The sequence below is a fragment of the Oncorhynchus masou genome, unplaced genomic scaffold, assembly GCF_036934945.1.
Source record: "Oncorhynchus masou masou isolate Uvic2021 unplaced genomic scaffold, UVic_Omas_1.1 unplaced_scaffold_2011, whole genome shotgun sequence".
Classification (NCBI taxonomy): Eukaryota; Metazoa; Chordata; class Actinopteri; order Salmoniformes; family Salmonidae; genus Oncorhynchus; species Oncorhynchus masou.
In genome coordinates this window covers 65,468-90,195 of record NW_027008500.1, presented here as the reverse complement: position 1 = coordinate 90,195, position 24,728 = coordinate 65,468, and the positions used below count along the sequence as shown (strand labels likewise).

Genomic DNA, 24,728 nt, shown 5'->3' with positions numbered 1-24,728 from the left:
GGGCTTTCCAAGGTGACGTCTAGCGCCTCTCAAGGATATCATGTCCAAGGTGACGTCTAGCGCATCTCAAGGATATTATGTCCAAAGTGATGTCTAGCACCACCGAAGGATAGCTGGGTTTTCCAAGGTGACGCCTAGCACCTCCCAAGGATTGCAGGGCTTTCCATGGTGACGCCTAGCACCTCTTAAGGATAGCAGGGCCTTCCAAGGTGACGTACCGCACCTCTCAAGGATAGCAGGGTTTTCCAAGGTGACTTCTAGCGCCTCTCAAGGATATCATGTCCAAGGTGACGTATCGCACCTCTCAAGGATAGCAGGGTTTTCCAAGGTGACTTCTAGCGCCTCTCAAGGATAGCAGGGTTTTCCAAGGTGACTTCTAGCGCCTCCCAAGGATTGCAGGGCTTTCCATGGTGACGCCTAGCACCTCTTAAGGATAGCAGGGCCTTCCAAGGTGACGTACCGCACCTCTCAAGGATAGCTGGGTTTTCCAAGGTGACGCCTAGCACCTCCCAAGGATTGCAGGGCTTTCCATGGTGACGCCTAGCACCTCTTAAGGATAGCAGGGCCTTCCAAGGTGACGTACCGCACCTCTCAAGGATAGCAGGGTTTTCCAAGGTGACTTCTAGCGCCTCTCAAGGATATCATGTCCAAGGTGACGTATCGCACCTCCCAAGGATAGCTGGGTTTTCCAAGGTGATGCCTAGCACCTCCCAAGGATAGCAGGGCTTTTCAAGGTGACATCTAGCGCCTCTCAAGGATAGCTGGGTTTTCCAAGGTGACGCCTAGCACCTCCCAAGGATAGCAGGGCTTTCCAAGGTGACGTCTAGCGCCTCTCAAGGATATCATGTCCAAGGTGACGTCTAGCGCCTCTCAAGGATATCATGTCCAAGGTGACTTCTAGCGCCTCTCAAGGATATCATGTCCAAGGTGACGTATCGCACCTCCCAAGGATAGCAGGGCTTTCTAAGGTGACGTCTAGCACCTCCCAAGGATAGCAGGGTTTTCTAAGGTGACGTCTAGCACCTCCCAAGGATAGCAGGGTTTTCCAAGGTGACGTCTAGCGCCTCTCAAGGATAGCAGGGTTTTCCAAGGTGACGTCTAGCGCCTCTCAAAGATAGCAGGGTTTTCCAAGGTGACGTCTAGTGCCTCTCAAGGATAGCAGGGTTTTCCAAGGTGACGCCTAGCGCCTCTCAAGGATAGCTGGGTTTTCCAAGGTGACTTCTAGCGCCTCCCAAGGATAGCAGGGTTTTCCAAGGTGACGTCTAGCGCCTCCCAAGGATATCATGTCCAAGGTGGCGTCTAGCGCCTCCCAAGGATAGCTGGGTTTTCCAAGGTGACGTCTAGCGCCTCTCAAGGATATCATGTCCAAGGTGACGTCTAGCGCATCTCAAGGATATTATGTCCAAGGTGACTTCTAGCGCCTCCCAAGGATAGCAGGGTTTTCCAAGGTGGCGTCTAGCGCATCTCAAGGATAGCAGGGTTTTCCAAGGTGGCGTCTAGCGCCTCCCAAGGATAGCAGGGTTTTCCAAGGTGACGTCTAGCGCCTCCCAAGGATATCATGTCCAAGGTGACGTCTAGCGCCTCCCAAGGATAGCAGGGTTTTCCAAGGTGACGCCTAGCACCTCCCAAGGATAGCAGGGTTTTCCAAGGTGACGTCTAGCGCCTCTCAAGGATAGCAGGGTTTTCCAAGGTGATGTCTAGCGCCTCCCAAGGATAGCAGGGTTTTCCAAGGTGATGTCTAGCGCCTCCCAAAGATAGCAGGGTTTTCCAAGGTGATGTCTAGTGCCTCTCAAGGATAGCAGGGTTTTCCAAGGTGACGCCTAGCGCATCTCAAAGATAGCAGGGTTTTCCAAGGTGACGCCTAGCGCATCTCAAGGATAGCAGGGTTTTCCAAGGTGACGCCTAGCACCTCCCAAGGATAGCAGGGTTTTCCAAGGTGACGCCTAGCGCATCTCAAAGATAGCAGGGTTTTCCAAGGTGACGCCTAGCGCATCTCAAGGATAGCAGGGGTTTCCAAGGTGACGCCTAGCGCATCTCAAGGATAGCAGGGTTTTCCAAGGTGACGTCTAGCGCCTCCCAAGGATAGCAGGGTTTTCCAAGGTGATGTCTAGCGTCTCTCAAGGAGGAGGGGGGGGGGGGGGCTGATGGATGGAAATGGCCAAGTGATAGAAAATCTAATAGAAGTTAAAGATATGATGGCCGAGGGACTAGGATCAATGCAGCCACAAGGAGAGAATCTGCCTTCGACCTCACTCTGGTATCTAGTGATGGCCCAAGGGACCAGGAATCTGTGAGTGGGAGGTATGGGAGGAGTCGACAGTAGGGAGTGATCACTACTATGCACAGTAGGCTGGAGGGAGGTGTCAGTGGATGGAGTAGGCATGTGGGTGTTAGGAAGGGCAATGTGGGATCAGTTTCAGGAGCTGATGAGTGAACAGGTGATGGCTCGGGTGGAATGAGAGGGGATGTGGAAAGTATGAATAACTGGTGAGAACAGCGTTAGTGGGGGCAGCTACTGAGGCGATACCTAAGAGTTCAGGGAGGAGGAGGAGGAAAGCAGTCCCATGGTGGAAGGAGGAGTGTGGAGTAGGAACTGGGTGTTTAGAGTAATGAAAAGGACAGAGACCTCCATCAGTCTGATTCAGTATCAACAGGCCCTGGTGAGGAGAACTATCCCTCAGTCTGATTCAGTATAAACAGGCCCTGGTGAGGAGAACTATCCCTCAGTCTGGTTCAGTATAAACAGGCCCTGGTGAGGAGAACTATCCCTCAGTCTGATTCAGTATAAACAGGCCCTGGTGAGGAGAACTATCCCTCTGTCTGATTCAGTATAAACAGGCCCTGGTGAGGAGAACTATCCCTCAGTCTGATTCAGTATCAACAGGCCCTGGTGAGGAGAACTATCCCTCAGTCTGGTTCAGTATAAACAGGCCCTGGTGAGGAGAACTATCCCTCAGTCTGATTCAGTATCAACAGGCCCAGGCCCTGGTGAGGAGAACTATCCCTCAGTCTGGTTCAGTATCAACAGGCCCTGGTGAGGAGAACTATCCCTCAGTCTGGTTCATTATCAACAGGCCCTGGTGAGGAGAACTATCCCTCAGTCTGATTCAGTATCAACAGGCCCAGGCCCTGGTGAGGAGAACTATCCCTCAGTCTGGTTCAGTATAAACAGGCCCTGGTGAGGAGAACTATCCCTCAGTCTGGTTCAGTATCAACAGGCCCTGGTGAGGAGAACTATCCCTCAGTCTGGTTCATTATCAACAGGCCCTGGTGAGGAGAACTATCCCTCAGTCTGGTTCATTATCAACAGGCCCAGGCCCTGGTGAGGAGAACTATCCCCCAGTCTGGTTCAGTATCAACAGGCCCTGGTGAGGAGAACTATCCCTCAGTCTGGTTCAGTATCAACAGGCCCTGGTGAGGAGAACTATCCCTCAGTCTGGTTCAGTATCAACAGGCCCTGGTGAGGAGAACTATCCCTCAGTCTGGTTCAGTATCAACAGGCCCTGGTGAGGAGAACTATCCCTCAGTCTGATTCAGTATAAACAGGCCCTGGTGAGGAGAACTATCCCTCAGTCTGGTTCAGTATAAAGGCCCTGGTGAGGCCCTGTCTGGTGTATCAACAGGCCCTGGTGAGAGAACTATCCCTCAGTCTGATTCAGTATCAACAGGCCCAGGCCCTGGTGAGGAGAACTATCCCTCAGTCTGGTTCAGTATCAACAGGCCCTGGTGAGGAGAACTATCCCTCAGTCTGATTCAGTATCAACAGGCCCTGGTGAGGAGAACTATCCCTCAGTCTGGTTCAGTATCAACAGGCCCTGGTGAGGAGAACTATCCCTCAGTCTGAGTCAGTATCAACAGGCCCTGGTGAGGAGAACTATCCCTCAGTCTGATTCAGTATCAACAGGCCCTGGTGAGGAGAACTATCCCTCAGTCTGGTTCAGTATCAACAGGCCCTGGTGAGGAGAACTATCCCTCAGTCTGAGTCAGTATCAACAGGCCCTGGTGAGGAGAACTATCCCTCAGTCTGGTTCATTATCAACAGGCCCTGGTGAGGAGAACTATCCCTCAGTCTGATTCAGTATCAACAGGCCCTGGTGAGGAGAACTATCCCTCAGTCTGATTCAGTATCAACAGGCCCTGGTGAGGAGAACTATCCCTCAGTCTGGTTCAGTATAAACAGGCCCTGGTGAGGAGAACTATCCGTCAGGCAAAGAGGTTGTGTTGGTGTCTGTTCTGTGACACCATTGGAAGTGCGACAGCTGTGGGAGAAGTGTGCGGGATGATTAAGAGGATGAGTGGGGTCAGAAGGGAGTGGGAAGGATGTGGCAGTAACAGATGAGGAGAAGGCAGAGATGATGGCCAAAGTGTTTGTCCAAGTGAACAGCTCTGCAAATTTGTCAGAGGAAGGGCAGAGGGGGAGAGAGAGAGAACGAGAGAGGAGCTTCCTGGAGTGTTGGATAGGAGGGAGGATGTAAATGATGCGTCGAATGCGTCATGGCTGAGGTGAAAAGGGCAATAGGTACGGCTGGGTTAACTTCACCTGGGAAAGATGAGGTGTGTTATATTATGTTGGCCCATCTTAGCGATGAGGCACTCGATACGGTATTGGTGTTGTACAACAACAGAGTGTGTGAGGAGGGGAAACTACCAGGCTGCTGGAAGAAGGCAGTAGTGGTACCAATCCGGAAGCCAGGAAAGGACCCAATGAGGCCAACAAGCTATTGGCCAATAGCTTTAACATCACATGTATGTAAGATTAAGAATTATTGACCCAGTGCTCTGATTGGAAGGAGAGGTCAGGAAGGGGAACTATGGACCCAGTGGTCTGATTGGAAGGAGAGGTCAGGAAGGGGAGGGGAACTATGGACCCAGTGCTCTGATTGGAAGGAGAGGTCAGGGAGGGGAACTATGGACCCAGTGGTCTGATTGGAAGGAGAGATCAGGAAGGGGAACTATGGACCCAGTGCTCTGATTGGAAGGAGAGATCAGGAAGGGGAACTATGGACCCCCCAGTACTCTGATTGGAAGGAGAGATCAGGAAGGGGAACTATGGACCCAGTGCTCTGATTGGAAGGAGAGGTCAGGAAGGGGAACTATGGACCCAGTGGTCTGATTGGAAGGAGAGATCAGGAAGGGGAGGGGAACTATGGACCCAGTGCTCTGATTGGAAGGAGAGGTCAGGAAGGGGAGGGGAACTATGGACCCAGTGCTCTGATTGGAAGGAGAGGTCAGGAAGGGGAACTATGGACCCAGTGCTCTGATTGGAAGGAGAGATCAGGAAGGGGAACTATGGACCCAGTGCTCTGATTGGAAGGAGAGGTCAGGAAGGGGAACTATGGACCCAGTGCTCTGATTGGAAGGAGAGATCAGGAAGGGGAGGGGAACTATGGACCCAGTGCTCTGATTGGAAGGAGAGGTCAGGAAGGGGAACTATGGACCCAGTGCTCTGATTGGAAGGAGAGATCAGGAAGGGGAACTATGGACCCAGTGCTCTGATTGGAAGGAGAGATCAGGAAGGGGAACTATGGACCCAGTGCTCTGATTGGAAGGAGAGATCAGGAAGGGGAACTATGGACCCAGTGCTCTGATTGGAAGGAGAGATCAGGAAGGGGAACTATGGACCCAGTGCTCTGATTGGAAGGAGAGATCAGGAAGGGGAACTATGGACCCAGTGCTCTGATTGGAAGGAGAGATCAGGAAGGGGAACTATGGACCCAGTGCTCTGATTGGAAGGAGAGATCAGGAAGGGGAACTATGGACCCAGTGCTCTGATTGGAAGGAGAGGTCAGGAAGGGGAACTATGGACCCAGTGCTCTGATTGGAAGGAGAGATCAGGAAGGGGAACTATGGACCCAGTGCTCTGATTGGAAGGAGAGGTCAGGAAGGGGAACTATGGACCCAGTGCTCTGATTGGAAGGAGAGATCAGGAAGGGGAACTATGGACCCAGTGCTCTGATTGGAAGGAGAGGTCAGGAAGGGGAACTATGGACCCAGTGGTCTGATTGGAAGGAGAGATCAGGAAGGGGAACTATGGACCCAGTGCTCTGATTGGAAGGAGAGGTCAGGAAGGGGAACTATGGACCCAGTGCTCTGATTGGAAGGAGAGGTCAGGAAGGGGAACTATGGACCCAGTGCTCTGATTGGAAGGAGAGGTCAGGAAGGGGAACTATGGACCCAGTGCTCTGATTGGAAGGAGAGGTCAGGAAGGGGAACTATGGACCCAGTGCTCTGATTGGAAGGAGAGATCAGGAAGGGGAACTATGGACCCAGTGCTCTGATTGGAAGGAGAGATCAGGAAGGGGAACTATGGACCCAGTGCTCTGATTGGAAGGAGAGGTCAGGAAGGCTCAGGTGAACAAGGAGACTGTTGTAGCTGTATTTTTTTATGTGGAGAATGTGTATGATATGATGTGATGTGGAGAAGGTGTATGATGTGATGTGGAGAAGGTGTATGATATGATGTGGAGAATGTGTATGATATGATGTGGAGAATGTGTATGATATGATGTGGAGAATGTGTATGATATGATGTGGAGAATGTGTATGATATGATATGGAAGGAGGGTTTGCTAATCAAGCTTGATATTATGGGGGTAGGAGGAAGAACGCACCACTGGATAAAGGACTTCCTGTTTGGAAGGTCTATCCAGGTGAGGGTGGGGAAGTCTCTATCACCCAGCTACCCTGTGGATAACGGTACACCGCAGGGGAGCGTGATTAGTCCTCTGTTGTTCTCAATCGTGATCAATGATGTTTACTCTCAGGTACGGACGGATATTGGGAGGTCGTTATTTGGAGATGATGGCGCCTTATGGAAGAGGGGAAGAAATGTGCCATACATAGTCTGGAAGGTACAGGAAGTGATTGATGAGGAAGTCGCTCTGGATAAGAGCGTCTGCTAAATGACTTAAATGTAAATGTAAGAGCAGTGGGCATTAATGTGGGGATTCAGGTTCTCTGTAGAGAAAACTCAGACAGTGTTCTTCACCAGGTGGTAGGTGGGAGATGAGGTATGCTTGAGGTTATATGGGAGAAACTTGGAAAGGGTGGGGGCCTTCAGGTTCCTTGGGGTAAACTTTGACCCTAGACTGACCTGGGCAGAACACATTGAGAGAGTGGTGGAATAGTGTAAGAAGGTGCTAAATGTGACGCGCTGTCTGACGGGTGAAGGAGTGGAGGGTCCCGGTGTTCCTCATTGAAGACCAAATATGTTGCATTGATCCGGTCTGACAGGGAAGGAGTGTGGGGGGGGGGGGGCGTGTTCCCCCTCGTTGCACTGATCTGATCTGTAATAGACTGTGGCAGCATAGTGTATGGGTCAGCATCCCGGACATCATTGGAAAGTCATACAGGGGCAAGGAGTAGTGGGACGTTTCGTACCTCCCCAGTGTCTGCACTACAGGTGGAGATAGGGGGGGATATGCAATTGCAGATTAGGGGACAACAGCTGGCAATTCATTATGGTGTCAACCTACAGGGGCATGGGGTGTCTCATCCTGCGAAAGGGATTTTACAGGCATGCTGGGAACATGAGCGAAGACAGAACACAAGCTTTTGGTAGGTGCGGTAATACACAGATGTAGGAGATGGGACTGTAAGGAAGGGAGTTTTGGCCAACAGTAGCTATTCCTGTAAATCAACCATGGCTACTCCCGCCTCCAGTAGTTAATCTAGAAGTGTTGGAGAGACTAGGGACAGATAGGGAGGGAGTTGATCCATCTGGAGAGACTAGGGACAGATAGGGAGGGTGTTGAACCATCTGATTGGAGAGACTAGGGACAGATAGGGAGGGTGTTGAACCATCTGATTGGAGAGACTAGGGACAGATAGGGAGGGAGTTGATCCATCTGGAGAGACTAGGGAGAGATAGGGAGGGAGTTGATCCATCTGGAGAGACTAGGGACAGATAGGGAGGGAGTTGATCTATCTGGAGAGACTAGGGACAGATAGGGAGGGTGTTGAACCATCTGATTGGACTACAGAAAGATAGGGAGGGTGTTGAACCATCTGATTGGAGAGACTAGGGACAGATAGGGAGGGTGTTGAACCATCTGATTGGAGAGACTAGGGACAGATAGGGAGGGTGTTGAACCATCTGATTGGAGAGACTAGGGACAGAGACTAGGGACAGATAGCCGTCTTTGGGACAGATAGCCGTCTTTGTATCTAAGACAATTGTGTAGCCTAGAGCGATTTTCTAGGTTAGCTAGGTTAGCTAGCCAGCTATTGTCGTTCTTTTAAAGTAACGTAACGCAATCAACCTGCTAGCTAGCCAGCTAGCCCCCGAATAGCAGCACTGTAGAAACTATTACACTCGACGGAACGACTTGATTAGTGTAGTGTCAACATCGCAGCCACTACCAGCTAGCCTACTCCAGCAGTACTGTATCATTTCAATCATTTTAGTCAATAAGATTCTTGCTACGTAAGCTTAACTTTCTGAACATTCGAGACGTGTAGTCCACTTGTCATTCCAATCTCCTTGCATTAGCGTAGCCTCTTCTGTACCCTGTTAACTATGTGTCTATCTATCCCTGTTCTCTCCTCTCTGCACAGACCATACAAACGCTCCACACCGCGTGGCCGCGTCACCCTAATCTGGTGGTCCCAGCGCGCACGACCCACGTGGAGTTCCTGGTCTCCGGTAGCCTCTGGAACTGCCGATCTGCGGCCAACAAGGCAGAGTTCATCTCAGCCTATGCCTCCCTCCAGTCCCTCGACTTCCTGGCACTGACGGAAACATGGATCACCACAGATAACACTGCTACTCCTACTGCTCTCTCTTCGTCCGCCCACGTGTTCTCGCACACCCCGAGAGCTTCTGGTCAGCGGGGTGGTGGCACCGGGATCCTCATCTCTCCCAAGTGGTCATTCTCTCTCTCCCTTACCCATCTATCTATCGCCTCCTTTGAATTCCATGCTGTCACAGTTACCAGCCCTTTCAAGCTTAACATCCTTATCATTTATCGCCCTCCAGGTTCCCTCGGAGAGTTCATCAATGAGCTTGATGCCTTGATAAGCTCCTTTCCTGAGGACGGCTCACCTCTCACAGTCCTGGGCGACTTTAACCTCCCCACGTCTACCTTTGACTCATTCCTCTCTACCTCCTTCTTTCCACTCCTCTCCTCTTTGACCTCACCCTCTCACCTTCCCCCTACTCACAAGGCAGGCAATACGCTCGACCTCATCTTTACTAGATGCTGTTCTTCCACTAACCTCACTGCAACTCCCCTCCAAGTCTCCGACCACTACCTTGTATCCTTTTCCCTCTCGCTCTCATCCAACACTTCCCACACTGCCCCTACTCGGATGGTATCGCGCCGTCCCAACCTTCGCTCTCTCTCCCCCGCTACTCTTTCCTCTTCCATCCTATCATCTCTTCCCTCTGCTCATACCTTCTCCAACCTTTCTCCTGATTCTGCCTCCTCAACCCTCCTCTCTTCCCTTTCTGCATCCTTTGACTCTCTATGTCCCCTATCCTCCAGGCTGGCTCGGTCCTCCCTCCCGCTCCGTGGCTCGATGACTCATTGCGAGCTCACAGAACAGAGCTCCGGGCAGCCGAGCGGAAATGGAGGAAAACTCGCCTCCCTGCGGACCTGGCATCCTTTCACTCCCTCCTCTCTACATTTTCCTCCTCTGTCTCTGCTGCTAAAGCCACTTTCTACCACTCTAAATTCCAAGCATCTGCCTCTAACCCTAGGAAGCTCTTTGCCACCTTCTCCTCCCTCCTGAATCCTCCTCCCCCCCTCCTCCCTCTCTGCAGATGACTTCGTCAACCATTTTGAAAAGAAGGTCGACGACATCCGATCCTCGTTTGCTAAGTCAAACGACACCGCTGGTTCTGCTCACACTGCCCTACCCTGTGCTCTGACCTCTTTCTCCCCTCTCTCTCCAGATGAAATCTCGCTTCTTGTGACGGCCGGCCGCCCAACAACCTGCCCGCTCGACCCTATCCCCTCCTCTCTTCTCCAGACCATTTCCGGGGACCTTCTCCCTTACCTCACCTCGCTCATCAACTCATCCCTGACCGCTGGCTACGTCCCTTCCGTCTTCAAGAGAGCGAGAGTTGCACCCCTTCTGAAAAAACCTACACTCGATCCCTCCGATGTCAACAACTACAGACCAGTATCCCTTCTTTCTTTTCTCTCCAAAACTCTTGAACGTGCCGTCCTTGGCCAGCTCTCCCGCTATCTCTCTCAGAATGACCTTCTTGATCCAAATCAGTCAGGTTTCAAGACTAGTCATTCAACTGAGACTGCTCTTCTCTGCATCACGGAGGCGCTCCGCACTGCTAAAGCTAACTCTCTCTCCTCTGCTCTCATCATTCTAGACCTATCGGCTGCCTTCGATACTGTGAACCATCAGATCCTCCTCTCCACCCTCTCCGAGTTGGGCATCTCCGGCGCGGCCCACGCTTGGATTGCGTCCTACCTGACAGGTCGCTCCTACCAGGTGGCGTGGCGAGAATCTGTCTCCCCTCGCCACGCGCTCACCCCTGGTGTCCCCCAGGGCTCTGTTCTAGGCCCTCTCCTATTCTCGCTATACACCAAGTCACTTGGCTCTGTCATAACCTCACATGGTCTCTCCTATCATTGCTATGCAGACGACACACAATTAATCTTCTCCTTTCCCCCTTCTGATGACCAGGTGGCGAATCGCATCTCTGCATGTCTGGCAGACATATCAGTGTGGATGACGGATCACCACCTCAAGCTGAACCTCGGCAAGACGGAGCTGCTCTTCCTCCCGGGGAAGGACTGCCCGTTCCATGATCTCGCCATCACGGTTGACAACTCCATTGTGTCCTCCTCCCAGAGCGCTAAGAACCTTGGCGTGATCCTGGACAACACCCTGTCGTTCTCAACCAACATCATGGCGGTGGCCCGTTCCTGTAGGTTCATGCTCTACAACATCCGCAGAGTACGACCCTGCCTCACACAGGAAGCGGCGCAGGTCCTAATCCAGGCACTTGTCATCTCCCGTCTGGATTACTGCAACTCGCTGTTGGCTGGGCTCCCTGCCTGTGCCATTAAACCCCTACAACTCATCCAGAACGCTGCAGCCCGTCTGGTGTTCAACCTTCCCAAGTTCTCTCACGTCACCCCGCTCCTCCGCTCTCCACTGGCTTCCAGTTGAAGCTCGCATCCGCTACAAGACCATGGTGCTTGCCTACGGAGCTGTGAGGGGAACGGCACCGCAGTACCTCCAGGCTCTGATCAGGCCCTACACCCAAGCAAGGGCACTGCGTTCATCCACCTCTGGCCTGCTCGCCTCCCTACCATTGAGGAAGTACAGTTCCCGCTCAGCCCAGTCAAAACTGTTCGCTGCTCTGGCCCCCAATGGTGGAACAAACTCCCCCACGACGCCAGGACAGCGGAGTCAATCACCACCTTCTGGAGACACCTGAAACCCCACCTCTTCAAGGAATACCTAGGATAGGATAAGTAATCCTTCTCACCACCCTCCCCCCTTAATGATTTAGATGCACTATTGTAAAGTGGCTGTTCCACTGGATGTCAGAAGGTGAATTCACCAATTTGTAAGTCGCTCTGGATAAGAACGTCTGCTAAATGACTTAAATGTAAATGTAAATGTGTTGAACCATCTGATTGGAGAGACTAGGGACAGATAGGGAGGGTGTTGAACCATCTGATTGGAGAGACTAGGGACAGATAGGGAGGGTGTTGAACCATCTGATTGGAGAGACAACAGAAAGATAGGGAGGGTGTTGATGTGTTGAAACAAATCCCTATACTTTAATATCACATCAAAATAATGTTTCAACACATGTAGATGAGTACTGGGCTGTTTTGGTTTACAGAGTCAATTCGCCCTTTATACAAAACATGTAACATTGGACTAAGGAGTAACGTTTGGCTCCTTGAGTGAAATACTGGACTAAGCCATTAGCTATATGACCACATCAACAGTCTGTAACAGGACATCCAGGTTCTGGTTAATAGTCATATGAAGACATCTGGATATTGTGTATGAGGATTTTGTGGCCATATACACAGATGGTTCAAGGAGATTCAAGGACAGGCAGTTCTGGGTCAACATCTGTAGTGCAGGAATGTGGGGTGGAAGTCAGGAAATGTATTACAGATCGTCTGGCTGTATATACGGCGGAGCTGATGGCCGTACTGTTGGCCTTGCAGTGGGTGGAGGAAGTCAAGACAGACAGTAGTTATTTGCTCTAATTCATGTGCATTGTTGATGAGTCTGCCGTCCTTTAGGTCAGTTAGCAGACAAGACCAGCTTTATGAGGTGCTACAACCCCATAGCAGAATTAGACAGATGGGTATACAGATAACATTGACTTGGGTCCCAGCATATGTGGGGTGGAGGGGAACGAGGCAGCTAATGTAGGGGCTAAACAAGCACTTAATAGTGGGGATGTTGATGTTGTAGTTTCAATGAGCAAGGCAGAGGCAAAAAGCCTGATATGGACAGTGATGGTGTAGAGATGACAGGAGCAGGTTAAAAGCCTGATATAGACAGCGATGGTGTAGAGATGACAGGTTAAAAGCCTGATATAGACAGTGATGGTGTAGAGATGACAGGTTAATAGCCTGATATAGACAGTGATGGTGTAGAGATGACAGGTTAACAGCCTGATATAGACAGTGATGGTGTAGAGATGACAGGTTAAAAGCCTGATATAGACAGTGATGGTGTAGAGATGACAGGTTAATAGCCTGATATAGACAGTGATGGTGTAGAGATGACAGGTTAACAGCCTGATATAGACAGTGATGGTGTAGAGATGACAGGTTAAAAGCCTGATATGGACAGTGATGGTGTAGAGATGACAGGTTAAAAGCCTGATATAGACAGTGATGGTGTAGAGATGACAGGTTAAAAGCCTGATATGGACAGTGATGGTGTAGAGATGACAGGTTAAAAGCCTGATATAGACAGTGATGGTGTAGAGATGACAGGAGCAGGTTAACAGCCTGATATAGACAGTGATGGTGTAGAGATGACAGGTTAACAGCCTGATATAGACAGTGATGGTGTAGAGATGACAGCAGCAGGTTAAAAGCCTGATATAGACAGTGATGGTGTAGAGATGACAGGTTAACAGCCTGATATAGACAGTGATGGTGTAGAGATGACAGGTTAAAAGCCTGATATAGACAGTGATGGTGTAGAGATGACAGGAGCAGGTTAAAAGCCTGATATAGACAGTGATGGTGTAGAGATGACAGGTTAACAGCCTGATATAGACAGTGATGGTTTAGAGATGACAGGTTAATAGCCTGATATAGACAGTGATGGTGTAGAGATGACAGGTTAACAGCCTGATATAGACAGTGATGGTGTAAAGATGACAGGAGCAGGTTAACAGCCTGATATAGACAGTGATGGTGTAGAGATGACAGGTTAACAGCCTGATATAGACAGTGATGGTGTAGAGATGACAGGTTAACAGCCTGATATAGACAGTGATGGTGTAGAGATGACAGGTTAAAAGCCTGATATAGACAGTGATGGTGTAGAGATGACAGGAGCAGGTTAACAGCCTGATATAGACAGTGATGGTGTAGAGATGACAGGTTAAAAGCCTGATATAGACAGTGATGGTGTAGAGATGACAGGTTAAAAGCCTGATATGGACAGTGATGGTGTAGAGATGACAGGTTAAAAGCCTGATATGGACAGTGATGGTGTAGAGATGACAGGTTAAAAGCCTGATATAGACAGTGATGGTGTAGAGATGACAGGAGCAGGTTAAAAGCCTGATATAGACAGTGATGGTGTAGAGATGACAGGTTAAAAGCCTGATATAGACAGTGATGGTGTAGAGATGACAGGAGCAGGTTAACAGCCTGATATAGACAGTGATGGTGTAGAGATGACAGGTTAAAAGTCTGATATAGACAGTGATGGTGTAGAGATGACAGGTTAAAAGCCTGATATGGACAGTGATGGTGTAGAGATGACAGGTTAAAAGCCTGATATAGACAGTGATGGTGTAGAGATGACAGGAGCAGGTTAATAGCCTGATATAGACAGTGATGGTGTAGAGATGACAGGTTAAAAGCCTGATATGGACAGTGATGGTGTAGAGATGACAGGAGCAGGTTAACAGCCTGATATAGACAGTGATGGTGTAGAGATGACAGGTTAAAAGCCTGATATGGACAGTGATGGTGTAGAGATGACAGGTTAATAGCCTGATATGGACAGTGATGGTGTAGAGATGACAGGTTAAAAGCCTGATATGGACAGTGATGGTGTAGAGATGACAGGTTAAAAGCCTGATATGGACAGTGATGGTGTAGAGATGACAGGTTAAAAGCCTGATATGGACAGTGATGGTGTAGAGATGACAGGTTAAAAGCCTGATATGGACAGTGTTGGTGTAGAGATGACAGGAGCAGTTGACTAGAGATACTAAGGGCAAGCATTTACTTCAAGTACAGAGGAAAGTCGGGGAGGACGGTGAGGGAGGGTCAGAAGAGAGGAGGCTATTTTTACAAGATTAAGGGTGTGACACAGTCTGTTGAATAAGACCTTATATGTGATAGGAAAGCTTCCAACAGGAAAGTGTGAGTATTACCAAGAAATAGAGACCGTGGAGCACGTATTGATACAATGTGGGCAGTATCAGAGGGAAATAGAGAGCCTGAGATCTGATATGAAGGAGAAGGGGATTAGGGAAATGAGTTTAAATAGTATATTGAATAAAACGTCATATTAGATATCCTCTCAAATATGTTTATATTTTTTAAGAGCAATAGGACTGGCAGGTAGGAATGAGTTTCTCCCGGTCTCTGGCCCACACTCCAGTACAGTAGGTGGTGGTAATGCACCATGACGTTGGATACCAAACAATAACCAATGCCAACCGATAAACCACCAAAGAAGAAGCCAGTTGGCCAACCCTGCTCGAGGGGTCCCGGCCCTACGTTAGTACGAGTTACTCATAGGGGCAGCGTTGCTGGTTCAAGCACCTCTCAGACCGGGTTCCCCCTCGTTATAAACCTGACAACGTAAACACACTAGTAATATTCAATTGGATTTCTTGTTGACAAAACATTAAACACCTAACTAGCTAGTTGTAATTGAGCAACTTACTAAGACAAATTGAGTGAGTTGACATGTTGCCTCTTCACATATCGCTCGGGAATCAGCCCACACTGTTCCATCGTCCTCAATGGAAAGTTGCTGGATGCCCGACAAAATGGCTTGGTTCACTGACTCATTCTCCAGGCTTTGGTCATTTGTATCGCAGTATTGAAATGACTCGAAATCATAGATGTTTCTAGTATTTTATTTAAAATGTCACGTTATTTCAACTTTGACCCAAAACATATATTTTATTAAGTGTCTTTTTCGGTTGTTTTATTCCGTTTATTCCGTGTTTTTACTGCCATCTAGTGGAGAACCAAGGTGCTAATAGAAATTAGTTTTGATTGGTTGCGAGGTACTTCCGTGTACATCCGCCAGCCAATCAAACGTCTTATACTCCAGTTTTTTGAACCTGAGCATTTTAACGGTCAGGCGCGACAAAATAAATTGTCTGTGAGTCGGAGCGGATGAGATAAAACGTGTTCAAGCGACAAACTAATTTGTTTTTTTAGGTAAAACAAAAAGAAAAAAAATGGAATTGGATTCCATGAAGTATGCCGAATTACGCAGTCTTGCGAAGGAGATTGGGCTCAAAACCTCAAAACTGAAGGTACAATAAATCGTAAACAGTAACTGTATTGGGTTGTTGGTGGGTTAGCTAGCTAACGTTACCCAACTAACAGCTAGTTAACGTACTAGATTATCCATCACGTTGTTTTGCAGTGTATAACCTAGCTAACTTTGTTTTATGTGTGTGTGTGTGTTTTTTTAAGGCTGATAAGCTTCTGAAGGTGCTCAAGGAGCATTTCCAGCAGCAGGGAGATGTTGCAGTGGAGGTACGTTAAGTTCTGGCTTGAAGCTCCCTCCAACTTCTGTTCAAATTATATATTTTTTCTCTCGTTTTTGTTCTTGTTCTATTTGACTTAAAATCACAATTTTAATTTGTCACATGCGCCTAATACAACATACCAATTTGTAAGTCGCTCTGGATAAGAGCGTCTGCTAAATGACTTAAATGTAAATGTACTTACCAGCCTTTTAACCAACAATGCAGATGTGTAAAGGTATTTACTAAATAAACTTGGAAGTAAACAAAAAAATAAAAAAAATACTAATTTTAAGAGCAACAATAAAATAACAGTAACAAGGCTATATACAAGGGGTACAGGTAGAGAGTCAATGTGTGGGGGCACAGATTAGTCGAGGTTAACATTTACATGTAGGTAGAGGTAAAGTGACTATGCATATACTTTATACTACTACATTGATTACTGCATAGGGCTCCCGAGTGGCGCAGCGATCTAAGGTTCTGCATCTCAGTGCAAAAGGCGTCACTACTGTCCCTTGTTTGAATCCAGGCTCTATCACATCCGGCCGTGATTGGGAGTACCATAGGGCAGAGCACAATTGGCCCTGTGTCTTCTGGGTTTGGCCGGGGTAGGCTGTCTTTGTCAATAAGAATTTGTTCTTCACCGACTTGCCTAGTTAAATACAGGTGTAAATTGATACTGATCACTGCATTGTTGGGATAAGAACTTCTTTGCAAAAAAGGCATTTCACTGTAATTTGTGCACTTGACATTTAAAAAAAAAACGCAACTTATTACACTTCTATGCGATCTGCAAGGTACACCGATTTCTCCTTAACTTTCTTTCTGTGTGTTTATAACTAGCTCTGTTTGCGTTGTAATTTTACAAACCTCTGGTTGTGTATTTAGCAGGGGGATGAGACTGGCATCGCTGCACAGGATGACATCAACTCAACCCAGGAAGTCGTCAATTCATCACAGGTTGATGAGCCTTTCCTAAAACATCAAGCTCAGGAGTTTGTTACCAAACGTCGCGGTAGAGGGCGACCGAAGAAGAGGAAGGAGCCTGAAGATGAGGTGTGTGTGTGCCCCGACAGTGGTCTCCATGTGTCTTATGTTAAGAAAGGACATGTTTGCTCTGTTTGAGAAACTGAACTATGGTGTTTTTGATCTAGATCTTTGAGAAGCTGGTTGAACCCAGAATCGGCCAAGGGAGTGTTAAGAGAAGGAAAACGTCTGCCGCTAAGGATTCTGGGGTGGCAGCACCAGCGGAGGAGTCACAGAAAACCAATGTTCAGACACCGCCTGAACCTGGCCACAAAGATGCAGCCCCAGCAGTGACTTTTGAGAAAGGTTAGTCTGGTGGACGTGGAAGTGTTATGTAGAGCTTCAACTCTGGTTTCAGTAACATCATTAGGGTGGCAGGTAGCCTAGCAGTTAAGAGCATTGGGCCAGTAACCGAGAGGTTGGTGGTTTCGAATACCAGAGTCGACTAGGTAATAATAAATAAATAAATAAAAAAATCTGTCCTTGAGCCAGGCTCCTGTAAGTCGCTCTGGATAAGAACATCTGCTAAATTACTAAAATGTAAAAAAAAAAAAAAAAAAATGTTTATTGATCACATTCTCATATTGCTTTGCATAGGAGAGGGACAGAAGGTGGTGAAGCCAGTGGGAAAGATCCCTCGCCACGAGGGGCTCCTGAAGAGGACGAAGTCGATGCTGAAGCCTACGACACCAAGTTAGTCACCTGAATCATACGTTCTGTAGCTACAGGATCTAAAACATTTTTTTTTTTTTAGGTCCTTGCTTGAAACGATGTCTGTCCGGGAATACATTAAGCCTCGAGATAAGTAGTCAAAATTCTGACCTGGGGGAGAGAAGAAAATATATATATAATTTACACCCTTTCTATTGTAGACTTCAGAAAGCTCCACGAGGCACATTTCAAGAGGATGGAGTCAATCGATTCGTACGTGGAAAGGAAGACCAAGCAAATTGATTTGTTCAGAAGTTCCGTGAAGGAACTGAAGGTAATGAACTATATCCCTCAACTCTGGACCTCAAAGCCAGTTCCACTGTGTTTTTAAAAAATCCGGGACTAATTTAGACCTGGGACACCAGGTGGGTGCAATTTTAATTATCAGGTAGAACAGAAAACCAGCGGTCTCTGGACCTTGCAGGGTCAGAGTTGAACTACACTGCTCAAAAAAGTAAAGGGAACACTAAAATAACACATCCTAGATCTGAATGAATGAAATATTCTTATTCAATATTTTTTTCTTTACATAGTTGAATGTGCTGACAACAAAATCACACAAATTATCAATGGAAATCAAATTTATCAACCCATGGAGGTCTGGATTTAGGGTCACACTCAAAATTAAAGTGGAAAACCACACTACAGGCTGATGCAACTTTGATGTAATGTCCTTAAAACAAGTCAAAATGAGGCTCAGTAGTGTGTGTGGCCTCCACGTGCCTGTATGACCTCCCTACAATGCCTGGGCATGCTCCTGATGAGGTGGCGGATGGTCTCCTGAGGGATCTCCTCCCAGACCTGGACTAAAGCATCCGCCAACTCCTGGACAGTCTGTGGTGCAACATGGCGTTGGTGGATGGAGCGAGACATGATGTCCCAGATGTGCTCAATTGGATTCAGGTCTGGGGAACGGGCGGGCCAGTCCATAGCATCAATGCCTTCCTCTTGCAGGAACTGCTGACACACTCCAGCCACATGAGGTCTAGCATTGTCTTGCATTAGGAGGAACCCAGGGCCAACCGCACCAGTATATGGTCTCACAAGGGGTCTGAGGATCTCATCTCGGTACCTAATGGCAGTCAGGCTACCTCTGGGGGGCTGTGCGGCCCCCCAAAGAAATGCCACCCCACGACTGACCCATCGCCAAACCGGTCATGCTGGAGGATGTTGCAGGCAGCAGAACGTTCTCCACGGCGTCTCCAGACTCTGTCACGTCTGTCACATGTGCTCAGTGTGAACCTGCTTTCATCTGAGAAGAGCACAGGGCGCCAGTGGCGAATTTGCCAATCTTGGTGTTCTCTGGCAAATGAAAAACGTCCTGCACGGTGTTGGGCTGTAAGCACAACCCCCACCTGTGGACGTTGGACCCTCATGGTGTCTGTTTCTGACCGTTTGAGCAGACACATGCACATTTGTGGCCTGCTGGAGGTCATTTTGCAGGGCTCTGGCAGTGCTCCTCCTTGCACAAAGGCGGAGGTAGCGGTCCTACTGCTGGGTTGTTGCCCTCCTACGGCCTCCTCCACGTCTCCTGATGTACTGGCCTGTCTCCTGGTAGCGCCTCCATGCTCTGGACACTACGCTGACAGACACAGCAAACCTTCTTGCCACAGCGCGTATTGATATGCCATCCTGGATGAGCTGCACTACCCGAGCCACTTGTGTGGGTTGTAGACTCCGTCTCATGCTACCACTAGAGTGAAAGCACCGCCAGCATTCAAAAGTGACCAAAACATCAGCCAGGAAGCATAGGAACTGAGAAGTGGTCTGTGGTCACCACCTGCAGAACCACTCCTTTATTGGGGGTGTCTTGCTAATTGCCTATAATTTCCACCTGTTGTCTATTCCATTTGCACAACAGCATGTGAAATGTACTGTCAATCAGTGTTGCTTCCTAAGGGGACAGTTTGATTTCACAGGAGTGTGATTGACTTGGAGTTACATTGTGTTGTTTAAGTGTTCCCTTTATTTTTTTGAGCAGTGTAGTTTAGAGGTGTTGTTTGTGTTGTGGTCAAGGTGGGGTTTGATGTTCAATCTCAAATAAGCCCAAGGAACTATTAATTACAAAATAGCATAGCTAATTCATAAATATGTCAAATGGTTAATTATATATTGTCTTTTTATATTCTTTAAGGTTCTCTCCGATAAGACTCTTTCTCACCCGACTGAAGGAAAACCCCCAGTGGTAAGCAGTACATTTGGAGTCTTTTTTAGCTTCTTAATTGGTTCCTATTCAATTGTTGCTTGGTGTGATCAATCATTGATGTGTTTTCCAGGTGTCGAGCTGTGCCTCCCTGTTCAGCCCAGCATCCCAGAGACCTGCCACAGACCAACGCAGACCGACCCGGGTCTCGGGCATCAAATCAGCCACTGATAAAAGTAGACTCTCAGCCAGTAAGCCGGCTACAGACCAACGCAGACCGACCCGGGTCTCAGGCACCAACTCCCCTCAGAAGGACGCTGCTGTTCCATTCAGACCCACAGTCCTGTCCACTTGCAGGATCAATGTTCGGTGAGTCTTTAAAACATTGGTCTGATTTAGTTTGTACCAAGTACTTTACAGTGCTACTGAAACTTCCTGGTTAAACCTCTTGTGACGAACTTCACACCGTGCCCTGTGTGACGAGTTGCTGCAAAATAGAAGTGAACTCACTAGCTTTTGTTCAAGGTGACCGTTTTCTGGAATGAAATGTTATAGATTAAGTCCAACTGTTGGTTTGTGTAAAGGTTCTCTCAGGCGACTCAGGATAACGAACACAAGGGGTCCATGGTCAAGACACCAGCGCGCCCGTCAACCCGCGTGGATCTCGTCACTCCTGGAAAAGAGACTAAAGTTGTCGGGAAACGTGAAGTCAACAAGCTCTCTGTTCCCTCTAGCACCAAGATGCCAGGTAACATCCTCTCTAAATCTAGAACACGTTCAATGTAATTTCTATGTGGTCTTTACTTTGCATTATCTATGCATTACAACTGAATTGATTCCTTCCTGTTTTCTTTGGCATTTTTCCTTCTTTTTTTTTATATATATAAGGAACAGCATTTGTGTTTAATGCAAACACCAGTGTTCTTTCTCACACTCCTGGAACCAACAAGGCCAACTTTGATCTGAAGGCCAGTCTCTCTAAGCCTCTCACCTACAAGCCTCACAAGGGTAAGTCGATAACGCCCAGGTTTATCGTGGCTAGTCGCGATAACGCCCAGGTTTATCGTGGCTAGTCGCGATAACGCCCAGGTTTATCGTGGCTAGTCGCTATAACGCCCAGGTTTATCGTGGCTAGTCGCTATAACGCCCAGGTTTATCGTGGCTAGTCGCTATAACGCCCAGGTTTATCGTGGCTAGTCGCTATATAACGCCCAGGTTTATCGTGGCTAGTCGCTATATAACGCCCAGGTTTATCGTGGCTAGTCTCGATATATAACGCCCAGGTTTATCGTGTCTGTAGGGAAGCTGAAGCCTTACGGAGAGACCAAGGAGAACACAGCTGACCAGTCTCAGATTGTTCTTTCACACCAGAAGAACTACAAACAGCACCCGGTTCAGACCAGGTGAGTGTTGGGGACTGACAAGTTAAAAGTGGCGGGGAATTTGAGTAATTGAATTCTCAGCTTTTGTCAATCGTTCATTGATTACTCAATCAAAAAAAAAAAAAAAAAAAAGTCCAAGGGAACTGAGTGTCTGTCCTGAAACTCGCTCTTTCCGAATGGCTGTATTGATTTCCATATTTAATTTTATTCAAGGGAGGAAAGGAGGACAAAACAGACTGAAGACAGGAAGCAGAAGAAAGAGACCATGCTTGGAGCCAGACGAGGCCTCGTCATGACCTAATTATTGTCACCCCCCCCCCCCTCCCCCCTGTAAAGATTAGACCCTGTTTTTACTGCATCTGTTATGATTGTTCAGTTTTACTCTGTCGTTCCTCAAACAACTTCACTATTACAATGTTATGTACTTTATTGTTCACGTTAACGTGTTAAATATTTTGGTCATCTGTAATTCATGTTTTACAGTGTGTGTATATGTTGTACTTTTTCCAGAATTGTAAATACATGTAGTAAATTTGGCATTTCCTGAAGCAGATTTTTTTTGGGGGGGGAACGGGACTTGGTGGGTGATGCTTGTCCTCAGACTTCAGGGTTCCTCTTGTATACTTCGTATGCAAACTTCTCTGTGTGTGCACGGTCGTTACACACGGCAACAAAATCAATCTCCAGTTGAAATGGACCGTCTGCCTTATCACCCAGCGTTAATCCTATGGTGTTAACCTAGGAGCACAAAACGGACATTAAGAGTTACAAAAATCTAGCAAGTGAATCATCATTTTACCCTTGTCTGAGTACTATGCAGTATAACTTTTCTTACTTTGTCCAACCAGAGAGGATGCTGATCATCTTGTACCCTCCCGCGACTAGAGAGGAAGAATTTTGAGAATGGAATCTGTAAAGGTGCAATCAAATGTTAGCACCCAAATACTTCTGGACCAACTAAGATCACACGGCGATAGCCTCGGTCATGTCCTATAGTAGTCACAACTAAGATCACTCGGTGATAGCCTCGGTCATGTCCTATAGTAGTCACAACTAAGATCACTCGGTGATAGCCTCGGTCATGTCCTATAGCAGTCACAACTAAGATCACTCAGTCATGTCCTATAGTAGTCACAACGAAGATCATAAGGCGATAGCCTCGGTCATGCCCTATAGTAGTCATAACTAAGATCACAAGGCGATAGCCTCGGTCATGTCCTATAGTAGTCACAACTAAGATTACAAGGCGATAGCCTCGTTCTTGTCCCATAGTAGTCACAACTAAGCTCACAAGGCGATAGCCTTGGTCATGTCCCATAGTAGTCACAACTAAGATCACAAGGCGATAGCCTTGGTCATGTCCCATAGTAGTCACAACTAAGATCACAAGGCGATAGCCTCAGTCATGTGCAGTGTGAGATGCAAACAATTGAAGACAGTTTCCTTAAACGAAAAGCCAAAATGGAAATGGGCTGTAATTAAACGAAACATGCCTCTAATATGTAGACTGTGGAATAATAACGTCTCTATGTCATGGCATTTGCAACTGAAAGTGTCCCTGGCTAAGCTGTACCTTGACATCTTGCCAGTAAGGTCCTCCCCGTGTGTACAGGAAGTAACTGTACATGTCGTCCTTCTGGTGTGAGAAGTAGGTCTCCGCACCGACGTTAATCATCCATGGTCGCCCGTCACCACGGATACGCAGGTGCAGGGTGTTGAAGCTGGACCAATCGTGATGCTTCTTACTGTCGAACGAACCCTAGAGAAAACATGTTTTTTGGGGGGGGGTTAACATCTTCCCAAGGATGAGTCATGGAACTGACTGAAGGACGTGCTCAATGTTTGGCAGCTGTTTAATCTTACTGGGGAGGAAAGACTAGCCTGAGTACCGGTGTTTGTATAATCATGCCAACTCATTGGCAAGAGGGCAGAAACGGACTGGCACCTGGGCTAAGTTAAGACAACATCAGTACTAACCATGGGCGGTTTGGAACGTAGAGTGCAGTATCCACTATATCGTGTCTCTCCGTCTCTGGGGGGAGCAGAACAGAGGGTCCCATACATCAGACATGTAGCGTTGTTCCTGCCTAGCTTCAGATAGGCCTCACTCCTCCCGCCGATCTCTTGGTCTGAAGACACTGTCCAGTGCTCCAGGCTCTCTGGCCCTCTGAACTCCCAGATCACCCTGGTCTGTTCCAGGATATGTTCAATCAGTGTCTTTCCCTCTGGCCCTGTCCAGCGGCCCAGAAACTCGTTCTTCAGCAGAGTAAAATGCTTCCGTATCCCCTCCACACCTTTATTGAAGTCAAACTTCTTCCATATGGGGGTGTTGTCCTGTGTCTGGCCTGGCCGTCTGTACTCTCCTCCAGAAACAGCCCTCCATCCCACAGACAGGTGTGGGGTCAAGAGTCTCTGTTTGTAGCAGGATCCAAGAAATCTCACTGCTGGTGTGAAATGTGTAGCTCTTGACACTGCCATAAAAAGTAATCCTGGTTTCTTGCCTTTACTGTTGGGGGGGACAAAGGTGGTCGTTAAGGATTGACTGTCAAGAGGAGCAAGTACGATGTCACAGCCAGGGCATTATCATGTTCATTGCCATAGGTATCCCTTGATCATCTCACTCAGTTCCATTACACAAAAGTCATTGACGATGACGAATTCATCTTCTGTAAAAAAAAAAAAAGGTATGCTTTCTTGTGCCGCGACGCTCAGTCTGAACATTAAAACACTGATTTCTTGCGGTACTGTTTTGGAAGCATAAGGACCTTATATTTCATATCGGCAAGAAATAAATTAAATTGATACACACCGTTTATAGGGTTAGGATTCCCACACGGCCATATCTCCAAGTTACAGCGCTTGTTTACGGAAAACAGACGGAAGACAGAGTGGACAACCTGTGCTTGGTACGCCACAAACGTGTTACTATAAAAAAAGGTACTGTCTGCTGCAACTGTGTTAAACCGGTTAAAACTGTTGACATTAAATGTGTATTTTGCGTTTGAGAAATTATTTTGATGTGATATTAAAGTATAGGGATTTGTTTCAACACATGTAGATGATTACTGGGCTGTTTTGGTTTACAGAGTCAATTCGCCCTTTATACAAAACATGTAACATTGGACTAAGGAGTAACGTTTGGCTCCTTTAGTGAAATACTGGACTAAGCCATTAGCTATATGACCACATCAACAGTCTGTAACAGGACATCCAGGTTCTGGTTAATAGTCATATGAAGACAAGCTAAGTGAATAACAGAATGTACAATATCAATCAACTCATTTTGATAGCAGGAAATGCAATGTTTTTTTTCTGTCGTTAACGTTACTTACCCGGTGACTGACAACTGAACTTGTTACCGGTTGGATCGGTCTCACGAATTTATTTACAAACAGACCTTAAGTAAACAGCATTGTGTTCTTCACTTTGTAGCGTAGAATAAAAATAAGTATAATCTCTTACCGATTTTTATAAATGTGTAATCATGAGGTTTTTTTTAATACGGAAGTGTACCAATCCAAGGTTGTAGTCCGTCCAGATAAAAGTCCTACCTGAAATC

General features: G+C 47.6%; 2 protein-coding genes across 4 annotated transcripts; one reads left to right on the top strand and one right to left on the bottom strand.

Moving 5' to 3' along the window:
* Positions 1 to 15,507: 15,507 nt before the first annotated feature.
* On the top strand, positions 15,508 to 21,705 carry LOC135532754 (nucleolar and spindle-associated protein 1-like). Its single transcript, XM_064960195.1, has 12 exons — positions 15,508 to 15,688; positions 15,852 to 15,914; positions 16,796 to 16,963; positions 17,062 to 17,239; positions 17,531 to 17,626; positions 17,806 to 17,918; positions 19,779 to 19,829; positions 19,921 to 20,156; positions 20,372 to 20,535; positions 20,676 to 20,795; positions 21,088 to 21,190; positions 21,383 to 21,705. The coding sequence occupies exons 1-12, from the start codon at positions 15,611 to 15,613 to the stop codon at positions 21,468 to 21,470; spliced, it is 1,458 nt and encodes a 485-aa protein (XP_064816267.1). The 5' UTR covers positions 15,508 to 15,610; the 3' UTR covers positions 21,471 to 21,705.
* On the bottom strand, positions 21,481 to 24,718 carry LOC135532755 (complex I intermediate-associated protein 30, mitochondrial-like). Of its 3 annotated transcripts, XM_064960198.1 has the most exons (6): positions 24,502 to 24,717; positions 23,979 to 24,066; positions 23,147 to 23,675; positions 22,743 to 22,928; positions 22,005 to 22,079; positions 21,481 to 21,907 (listed from the first exon to the last, which is right to left on the bottom strand). In XM_064960198.1, the coding sequence occupies exons 3-6, from the start codon at positions 23,645 to 23,647 to the stop codon at positions 21,767 to 21,769; spliced, it is 903 nt and encodes a 300-aa protein (XP_064816270.1). In that variant the 5' UTR covers positions 23,648 to 23,675; positions 23,979 to 24,066; positions 24,502 to 24,717; the 3' UTR covers positions 21,481 to 21,766. The 3 variants fall into 3 exon arrangements, with proteins under 3 accessions (XP_064816270.1, XP_064816271.1, XP_064816269.1); XM_064960199.1 differs by lacking the exon at positions 23,979 to 24,066 and having other exon boundaries at positions 24,632 to 24,718; XM_064960197.1 differs by lacking the exon at positions 23,979 to 24,066.
* Positions 24,719 to 24,728: the final 10 nt, after the last annotated feature.